The sequence below is a fragment of the Pecten maximus genome, chromosome 8, assembly GCF_902652985.1.
Source record: "Pecten maximus chromosome 8, xPecMax1.1, whole genome shotgun sequence".
In the NCBI taxonomy this organism is placed as follows: Eukaryota; Metazoa; Mollusca; class Bivalvia; order Pectinida; family Pectinidae; genus Pecten; species Pecten maximus.
In genome coordinates, this window is record NC_047022.1 from 42649400 (window position 1) to 42660507 (window position 11108).

The window sequence follows — 11108 nt, forward strand, 5'->3', positions numbered from 1 at the left end:
TACTGCATGAAATACAAATATACCCCTCGGTCCTATATGACTATCAACTATAATGAGCAAAGAGACGGATATACGGACGGGTTCGACTAGTTTGTACTATTTATTTCTTTTGTCCCCCGACTCCTGAGGTGCAGTGTACTTTTTATATGGATTTTGCTTTTATTTGCATTCATTGCCTCGCTAAAAGAACATGCGTATTGTATAATAATGATTTATTGTGAAATTAAAACCGAACTTTGCATTAGGTTTCGTCTCTTATAAACGACGAAGATATCTGACGGAATGGATCTCGAATTAACACGCAAGTACATCTTCGTGACGAAGGACAAACCGATAGAAGGACACAAGGTCGGCATTGTTATGACAAAGCACCGTCTATTAAAGCGAGACATTGAAATAACTTCTTCAAATGTCTTAGTTCATTTTATGACACCATTTTCCAAACTGTGGTTATTCCTGTTGTAAGTATCACGAGTGTGGTTATTCCTGTGGTATGTTTCACGAGTGTGGTTAATCCTGTGGTATGTTTTACGAGTGTGGTTAATCCTGTGGTATGTTTCACAAGTATGGTTAATCCTGATGTATGTTTCACAAGTGTGGTTAAACCTGTGGTATGTTTCACGAGTGTGGTTAATCCTTTGGTATGTTTCACGAGTGTGGTTATTCCTGTAGTATGTGTCACGAGTGTGATTAATCCTGTGGTATGTTTCACGAGTGTGATTAATCTTGCGGTATGTTTCACGAGTGTGGTTAATCCTGTGGTATCTTTCACGAGAGTGGTTATTCCTGTAGTATGTTTCACGAGTGTGGTTTTTTCTGTAGTATGTTTCACGAATGTGGTTTTTCCTTTGGTATGTTTCACGAGAGTGGTTATTCATATGGTATGTTTCATGAGTGTGGTTATTCCTGTGGTATGTGTCAAGAGAGTTGTTAATACTGTAGTATGTTTTATGTCTTTTCATGAATATCTTCATTCCCTGTATCAATTTACTAACGAGTATCAATTTGTGATTGCATTACAGGTAAATCGCATCATTTAACGTTTTTTTAACCTGAAGACTGTCTCAAATTTTGACATATATTATGTACCTTGAAAACGATATAACCATCGCCAGACGATTCATAGTATCCAGATGCACATTTCTGATCTAGCACATCCCAATGACCAGTTCCTGAAAGAACATTTCATAAATAATGCACGTTACAGGAATAAGTGGTTTTCGATTCAACATTGCCTTACATATGTCGTTATTTTAATCATTCAGATGTTGAACGCTTTTAGTTTTAATTTTTTTCTTAAAATTATTCACAATTTCATCACATTGATATCAACGCACAATACATCTTTTATCTATTACAGAAATTTTAATAATAAAAAACAAATAAACAAGGTATCGACCCATAAATTTAACATAAAACATATCTTCACATATTTTTTTTAGATTATCAAGTTATTGAAAAGTAACATATAGTTCATCAGTATTATTCTTGCTTCGAAGTCACATATTGATATGGGTATAATACACAGGAAATTACCGCCCTCGTCTGTTATCCACACCACTAACACTGGTAAAGTCCCAGGATCAAGTGTTGAATTGACTGCGACCTTTATATCCATGGCAAAGAACTCATAAGATGGTGTAGGAGATATGAAAAATGTTTCGCCAAGGAACCGCAGGACTCTGTAACAGATATTATACATTAATGCATCCTTCTAAGGCTTTACATATTAGTGAATATGATTCACACCAGCAACATGTTAAGTCGACTTAATTATCAGCTTGTGTTGACTTAATTATTGGCATGATGACGCAATTATCGATGACAATTTCAACAATACTATTCAAAGATTTTTCGAAGATACTCATTTTAACTGTGATGGTCTTTTTGTTTCTACTTTAAAAATAGTTGTTGTACATTCACTGACGTACCTATTTGTTAATACGCGTGACGTCATTTTCAGTGTGATGTTGGGGTTGGTAATAAACGAAAGGAATGTTGCTGATGCTGCAGACCCATATGTTGTCGTCACATCGGAATCAGATAACCGGCCAATAATGGCGTATCCGGAGAACCCTTTGAATCATAAAGTACATCGGTCGCTAAATCGTTACGCTTCCTATATTTCAACTAAATACATATGGTTAAATTTGATGTTTTGAAAACCAGTTTTTATGCATTTTAAATCATATTTCAAGCCATAAATACGAAAACAATATACATGTACAAGTTTTGATTATAGAAGACATTGATACTTGATTTTATTGCTTCTATTAAATGATGGTAGATTATTTATATGTAGTAATATTGTTAATAATTTGTGATGCTATAGCTTGTGATTGAAAAAACAATACCTATATTAATTGGAACCGTATAATCTTTGACGAGGTAAAATTGATAGTTGAAGTTATAGCACCAAAAAAAAAAAAATGAAAATGACAATGACAACAAACAAATACATAAAAACATAAACATATATACATGCACAATGACATGGACATTAAACAGAAACATGTAGATCGATAATTTAGTTATCAGTTGATTCAAAATATTGTCATAAAAATCACTTATTCCACTAACTTCGGGGAAAAGCAATTCAAAATGAACAAATGTCAAGTGAAAAAACACAAAGGAAAGGCTGGTGATATTGATATTTAAGGGGAAAAAACGTATCATGTTCTCAGCTAAAATTTTGAAAAGGTAGCCATTTATTTATTTGAGCAATTAGCTGACCTTTGTTTTATAACAATTTACTGAAATAATAATTTGATATGCTTTTAACTCAAATCTAATAATTTATATTTCTTAAACTGTAGCGAAAATCTACTTCTTAACATTTACGTTTGTATATGAACTGTTTTATAGTAAGGAGAATGCTGTTATCCAGATTAAATTATTGGTGTTTATTCATATATTGATAAAAGATGAATTCTTGTTTTTCAAATTTCAAACCAATTTTCTTAGTTATGATAGTAATTCTTATATTTTCAATCCGGTTAGATACATTATCACAATCCAAAAGTATATGTGTTATGGTTTTTGGTTCTGCTTTGCAAAGGGAGAAGAGATTGTTGGTGGATTTACAAAAGAGGAAAGAGGTTGTAGTAAGGATTCTATTATTTATTCTGTATTGAAGACAATGAAATTTTGAATTAGTAGTGGTTTTGACATGGGTTATATATATTTTCCCCAGGTACATTGTATCTTTATTAAAGTTTAAGATATGGTTCCATTTTCGTCGAGCTGTAGGTTTTGGTTTAAATTATCTTTGCAAATGTTTTGTAAAAACCTTGCGCGCCTTAGTTGTTTCTATGAATAAGTTGAGATCAAGAGGTATAGCTGGTAGTAAAATAGTTTCTTCACCATAATATGTAACATTCCTCAACCGATTTTTTTAATCCTTGATAGATTACGAAATCTGTTTTGATATTGTATTTTCCCCTTAATTCCTCAGAACTGTAAAAAATATGTATCACTTTTGATAACATCATATATAAATTGTACACCTTTCTTATACTATGCTTTATAGAAGATAACTTTTTGATTAATTTTTATTTCATTATTACACCATAGTAGATTTTGAGAAATATTTGTTTTATATAATATGTTACTTGCACTAATGGTTTGATACAAGACTTTTAAAACTTTCCTCCAAAATATGTTTGTGCAAATTTTTGACAGTTCTTTTATTTTTTTCTGTTCCTATATCTAAAATACTGTGGTTATCAAAATAAGTTTCCATTACAATACCCAAACTTTATAATTTACTATAAATTCGTCTTATCCTTATTGATTTTATTTGTTTGATAAGAAAAGGGTTGCTTAAACCTTCTCTCCCTCTAAAGAACATACGTATTATGATGCCAGTTTATTTAATTGACAAAACAAAGTCGTATTTTCTATCCACATATTCCTGTTTGGCTGCAGATTATATCTTATACCAGTTCCAGTGGCTAATTAAGCGATAACCATAGTTATTTAATTAAATAGTAATAAAATATGTTTTTATTAAGTACAGAAAAGAGCAAATGCTTCCCTTCAATGAAACAACCACCCAACGATGTAACATATCTTAATAAAACAGAAAGAAATAAACGCCAACGCGTTATCGACCGACAAAATAAGCGGGGTTCCAGCCCATAGAGGAAGTGGAAAGGGTGGTGGAGGTGGGGGTCATAACTACGATGGTTGATAAATAAACTTAACACTTTTTCTAAAATCAATCGCTAAAATGCAAAGTGAATGCCCGTAGCTTGTCATAGATCATAGTTAAAAATAAGCCTCAGCCCTTTTGCTGACAAAACCCCATCTATCTACCTGTGTAGTTGACAATCAAGTCCGACAATGCCTCAACGTCGCCTTGTATTGTTGTCATAGAGGTCTTGACTGCATACACCACGATTTGTGTTTGTGTTGAGGAATTCATTGAGGCGTCAGTGCTCCCTGTTAAGAAAACAAATACGATTTGAGTTTTTTTGTTAAGTCATAGAAGTTGTAGATTAATCATTTTGTCAGCTTAGGATAGTTATATTACATACAGTGGTCCTTACAATAAGCAGTATACGTATACGTGTGTAATGAAACTGGACCTGGTCGATAATCGGCGACCAGGTAGCTTAACTGGTATAACATCCGGCTAGTGTTTGAACCCCGGTCTGACAGTGCATTTTCTATCTGGGACTGATAATGAATTCGATAAGAAATATGCCACATCAACATTAGTGTTTGATCTATATAATGAATGAATCTCAAATTAGCCTTAATTGTTACTTACTTGCAATACATAGCGGTGCCTTGTGTACAGTACTTGCTAAGTGTGATGGTCCACGTGCCAGTATTGTAATGTAAAGACAGCGTCCTGGTTCCATCAGAAACATCGGGGCAGTATCACTCGTATTGTACAGGTTAGCTGTCGAAGGATCAGCAAGTTCGGATACATTTAAGGGTGCCTGGACGCCGTCGATCCAGATTTTATCGTTAAGAATGTAAAAACTAGATGATGTGTTCACACCGATGGTGGCCAGGGGGATTATGTCATCTTTCTCTGGTTCTGTACCTACTTTCATCTCTGAAACAGAAATAATTGCAAACTCATGCTACGCTGAAAATATAACTTTGATTTTTTTAAACCTTGATATCCCGACGCTAGAATATTTGCATGTCATATTTAATAATAATATTTGTTGTTTACAGGTGTTTTATCCCTTTTTAAATGCCATAGTACTTTAAATACAAAATAAGATAAATAAACCTTTTCCTACCGTAAGTTTCCACATTACTATCTTCATTGGCCCAGAATACTCCTAATCTGTCATTTTGGTCTATCAATTCTACAGAGCTAGCCGCTACTACATCAAAGAGCGTTTTCACATGGAGATGCTCTATAGCCGGAGGGGAAAATAGGGCGGTCACATCACAGAAAGATGAGTATGAAAGTCCAGCAGTATTAGAAATTGTCAAGCTAAATCTATATTGCTTTTTGTCTTGGAAGTAGGTTCCATTCAATAACACAATGTTGATTGATGACTCCAAGCCAACGTTCTCCTCTTGATAAATATCCAGACCATCATCAACAGAGATGACACTTATTACTGTTTCTTTGAGCTCACTGATATCTTCTATACAAGACCAATACGCGCCTATTTGTTGATTGGTGCCAATGAAGTTTGTCTCCTCCGTGCTGCTGTAGGCGGGGTCTACGCATTTCACTGGTTCACATACTGGAGGGGTTGTATCCACAACGATGCCATTTGAATACGAAATAATTTCATTTCCTGCGAAATTGGTTACCTTAGCAATGGCATAATAAGTTTTTGCGTTTTTTACTATAACATCGTCTCCAATGTTCTCAATGACAATTTCTTGTAAATGAAGGTTCGATATATGGAAAGACAACAACTCAAAATCTGAGTTGAACATGCAATTCTCATCACATCCAATATAACATTGAGAAGAGCATATTTGGCAAAACGTCTTCACGCTCTGGAATGGTGAGATGTTGGTGACCTGATCAAGTCCGTCAGATATTCCTAATTGTATACTTCGAATTTTACTTTCGTTGTCAAAGAATCCCCGACCATGTTGGCATAACGAGTCAACCTCTGTCGGTATATATACTTCTGTTACTGTCACATACGCCTGGTAGGGATCGTGCCATAACAATGGATATTTGTGCCCATTGTTCGTCGAAGTATGGAAAAACATTTTAGCCTTCTTAGGTAATGAAATTCCACTCAATACCGCCTTTTGCTTACCATTGATGAGAAGATCAAGATTCCATGCCCCCGCCTCGCTCTTTAGTAATCGAATAGAGAATAAATTTATTCGATCTGTTGGGTCATTTTCCAGTTTAAACCATTGATTATTTCGACTATATGTATCAACACACCAAAATAATCCATCCCAAGACTGGCTATTTGCTTGCCTTTCTCCAACGATACTAACACCGCAGCCATTGACATCCTCCACGTTACCTTCAAGTTTAGCAGTCTCAACGTTTTCCACAGTTCCGTTTCGCGATATTGTTGTGTTTGACGTATTTTTATTTGCATAGTCATACTCAATATTTCCCGAAGAGAAATCGTCAGGTACAGGAGGTTCCAAATGGGTGGATACCGCCCGCTGTGATGTAGCTATAAAGAATGAAGTGATTGTGCTATTTCCTCTGGCAACATCCATCGCTGCCTTGTATTCCCCTTTCCTCAATGTTACATCGTCACTTGAAATGATCCCAGTATCAATTGATGTCAGAGCAATGTTGTAACCTATCCTTAACTGAAGTGTATTGCTTGTGATGTAAACACATTGGTTGTCACATTTGCTATCTTCATGCCACCAGACGCCATTTCCGTCGTTGGGAAATAATTGTACTTGTGACGGACAGTTGAAAGATTCCTCAGAACGAGCAATGGCTATCCACACTTTTATCGAATTTTTCGAGGACTGGTATGATGTGTCGTGAGACCAATCATCGGCTATCTTTAATGTACCTTCCATTGGCTTTGATACATCTACACGAAAATGCACTTCATTTACAAATTCGGACAAACCGGCATTATTCACTGCTTCTATACCCAGAATATATACTCGATCTGATGCTAAGTTCATTTTCCGGAAGTTGACTTGTGTCTCTGATGTAACTGTGATACTTTTCAATAGTTCTTTATTGGTATCATTACCATTTCCGTTACATCCCAGGTACTCATAAACCGCGACATTGTAAGATGATATGCCACTTTCTTGGTCTGATATATTTTTCCAGTCTACAATTACTGTATCGGAGCTGTCGATGTAGGTAAATGTACTAGATTCTCTTCCGTTGATCAGCAGGGTCGCGTACTGTGTGAACGGCGGAGTTGTATCAACCACAACGCTTTCACCAATTACAACTTTACATTCACCAGCATTATCAACGGCAACAACAAGTGGATGATAGCTCTGTCCATGAATAAGTGTAAGATTTTTGGCGTCAAAAAACGTATCTACATCAACATTCGTGAGAGGAAAAACATCACAATTGTTAACGAAACGTGTTAACTGTTCCAGAGAAGAGGATTTATTTGCTACAGAAACACCAGCAGGAACGACTCCGACATAAAACTTGTATAATCCGAGATCAGATTCAAATCCTGACCATGAAATTAAAAGCCGGTCTGTCTCGTGTTGGTATCTGGAGCTATTTACAACTCCTCCTCGTATTCCTTCTTGATAACCAACCTTTATTCCATTTGAGTATGCTTCTTCGTAGCTTCCAGAAATGCTGTATGCCCTTACTGTTATGTAAAACGTGAAAGATTTTTCGGTCAAATTAAGTGAATTAAATGTTATGAATGTATTAAGTCCAGAGTTGACAAAATCATGTACATTTGTTGTCCTGGAGGTATATGTCACATCATTTCCAATGCCCGCCTCGTAATGTGAAACCAACTGCGTCATATCTGACGAAGTTTCATCCCCGAACGCATTCCAGTTTCCTGACAAGTGGTCAGTCGCAAACTGATAATTGATGTCATCACCCAATCCATCTCGTACATAACCTGGGGACGGCGGCTGTATACGAATTGTGATACCGTCTGATGTCTTCTCTATTGTTCTGTTTAGGTCATCGGTTAGTCTGATGACGTTCATATAAGTGATCTTATTAGCAAGTGAAAGTTCATCGTTGTAGAACTTCCCTGTGGTATCAGGAAGCTGTTGAAAATGCTGTAAGATATCGCCAGTGCTGTCATATATGGACCATTCCGCCTCTTGCACCTCACAAAAACCAGAGTAAATCCATTCTCCGTCCAGAAGATGGAGATCTTTTTGCACATCTCTATCGTTACTCAATAGTCCATCGTGTACAACAAGATTTGGCGGTTGACTGATAAGAACCATATTTGAAATTACAGTAGTGTATAGGCCTGCCAGATTGTGAATACGTGCTTTAGCATAAACACCAGCACCAGGTTCCAAAGAAAGTCCGGTAAAGATTACGTTCTTTACAGTAGGTTCAATATCTCTGTATTGAAGAATGTCCTCTTCCGCAATGGCAGTACCGAGAGAAATCTCCGCCCTGTATAAAAATATACAATGATGTAGAAAAAAACAAAACAAACAAACAAAAAATTAAAATAATCAAAAAAAAAAAAACAACAACAAAGCAACAAAAAAAAAAACAAAAAAAAAAAAGTTGTATATAAACCACAACGAGTAAAATTGTGTAACTTTTTCAACAAGTGCAATCAATGATTGCGAAAGCTCTACGGCGGTAGCAATCACACTATGCATTCATTTTTATGTATGCATATATATGCCTCTAATGGATGTGTAAACCAAATAAGAAGGGTGTAGACTTACAAGCTTTCCAAAACTTACCCCTAAAATCTCTAAAGAGGGTTTTTGTGCCCAAAAATATTAAGTACACTAAATGGTAAAATGCCAAATTTAAAAAAAAAAAATTTCCTCATGATTTTGCCATAACATCAGTCCTGGACTTCTTATGAATGCATAAAACAAATTAGAAGTTTGAAAGGTGTATACTTTTGGACTTAGTACTTTCAAAAACTGATCCCAAAAACTTTAGTGGATTTTGGTGCTAAAAAAAATTAAGTCCACAAAATGGTAAAATGCGAAAAAAACACAATTTTTTTCAGCATGATTTAGCCATAATATCACTCCTAGACCTCTAATGAATGTATAAACCATAGCAGAAGGGTGTAAGGTGTTTACTTTTGGACTTAGAAGCTTTCCAAAAACTGATCCGAAAAAACTTTTGGGACACCGACGCCGACGCCGACTCCGACGCCGACGCGGACGTGGGGCTACAGCATTAGCTCACGATTACTCGTTAACGCTGAGCTAAAACACATCCAACCTAATTTAAAGATACCAAAAGAGCAAGACATACTTATATGTGACATATATAATCATTTCTACGTGTTATAAGATGTCGGTCCTCGAATCTAAGAAAGAAGTAAACAATTGAACCTCGTAATTTTAACTCAAAAACGATAAAACTTGAGCAAAATGCGAGACTAATAGCAAAAGTGGGCAGTCACGAAAGTATACTCCCTCTCCATTTCTAATCACCGCTCTATCCCTCTTTGTTGAACCAGTTTTTTTTCTAAATTGCTCAAGCGATATCGTGAACACCAGTTTTTTCTCCCCTAAAAAATGTAAAAACTTCGGCAAAAATTACCTTGGTTAGACTGTTAGAGTACCTTTTTAATTAATCCGATCATCGCGACATTTGGTCATACTTTCACAAATGTTTTGACCTTTGGTTGGTCATTTCACATCAAACTTTCGTCTCCACGACTGTTTATTCTGTTCCGATCAATTAAGTTTATAAAAAGCTGTAAAATTATCAAATGCTTACCGGGTTTTATAACTATGCAAATAACAACTTTTTAAGCAAAATACTTTTGTTGATATATTATATTATCATTTACATTATCATTAACGGCTCCTAAGTAATATAACTGGACAAAATATTTAACCTTGAAGTAACGGCCAATCACAGCAATGGATTGAATTGATTAAAAGCAAGTGTCATAGTGGTGTAATTACAGAAAAAAGGCAAGTGCCACGGCCACAGTGATTTAATTAAAACTAATATATCAAGAGAGGGTCAAAGTGATGTAATTATAGTGCAAATGCAACGTCCACACCAGTGAAATTACATTAGAGGTAAAGGGCTTCGCACTGATGAAATTACAATGTAAAAGCAGGTCAGATTGATGTAATTAAAGCATAAGACAAGGATCACACTGATGTATATTGAAACGTCTACTACACTATATATATATATATATATACAATTGTTTGAATGCACAGGCGTTGGCATCACTGTATTTTATAATTATTATAAAGCATTGGCAAATAAAGTATATAAAGTGTTAAACTTGGCGTTTTAGAAAAGACAAAATCCTTAACTAGGAAACAATCTGGTCGCAGGACATCAGACACTGTCATCCAAGAAATAATATTTGCTTTTACCTATAGGTATGTTCTCTTTCTATATCTATTCGATTAAATATGGATTACATGAGCGACGAACTGAAAAGAGACAGGTTTACGGATGGACCTTCTTTATGTATGATGTTATGACTTATCTTTTGCCAGGCGTATAAACGCCAGTGATAAGTGTTTTCCTACCTTTTGATCGCAGATTCCATATCTTCCACGGCACCAAGGGTTACCTCTATATATGTTGTTGGTATCTGGCACTTTATTGGAGTCGTCTGTCCATCATGCATAGCGTCCATTGTCGTAGTGATGACAACATAATCAACTACAGGAGGAGTTGTATCAATGTCAACTTTTACACTGTAGTCCTGGACAAAGTTCAGTATATTGGAAACTCGAAATCTCACATAAATCTCGTTCAGCTCAAGACTACCGATTTCATTTTTGATGTCTTTAGACCACTGCTTACTTTCAATGTGTATTGCTGTGTAACTCTGGATAACCTGGTGACTTTCGGACGTTCCCATGGCGATCTCGAAGCTCACCAACCTACTTTGAAATTCCTCTACAGCATGCCAAGAACAGGAAACTACGCCATAGTTTTTTGAGATAGTCGGATCGCATCTAAGACTACTAATTAATGGCGCCGTGATATCTGA

The 11108-nt window shown here is 35.7% G+C and overlaps 1 protein-coding gene across 1 annotated transcript; it reads right to left on the bottom strand.

Moving 5' to 3' along the window:
* Positions 1-540: 540 nt before the first annotated feature.
* On the bottom strand, positions 541-5069 carry LOC117332338. The gene is made up of 6 exons (XM_033891224.1): positions 4775-5069; positions 4318-4443; positions 1932-2076; positions 1537-1682; positions 1090-1172; positions 541-546 (listed from the first exon to the last, which is right to left on the bottom strand). Exons 1-6 carry the CDS (start codon positions 5064-5066, stop codon positions 541-543), a joined length of 798 nt encoding a protein of 265 aa, XP_033747115.1. The 5' UTR covers positions 5067-5069.
* Between the last annotated feature and the right edge of the window lie 6039 nt (positions 5070-11108).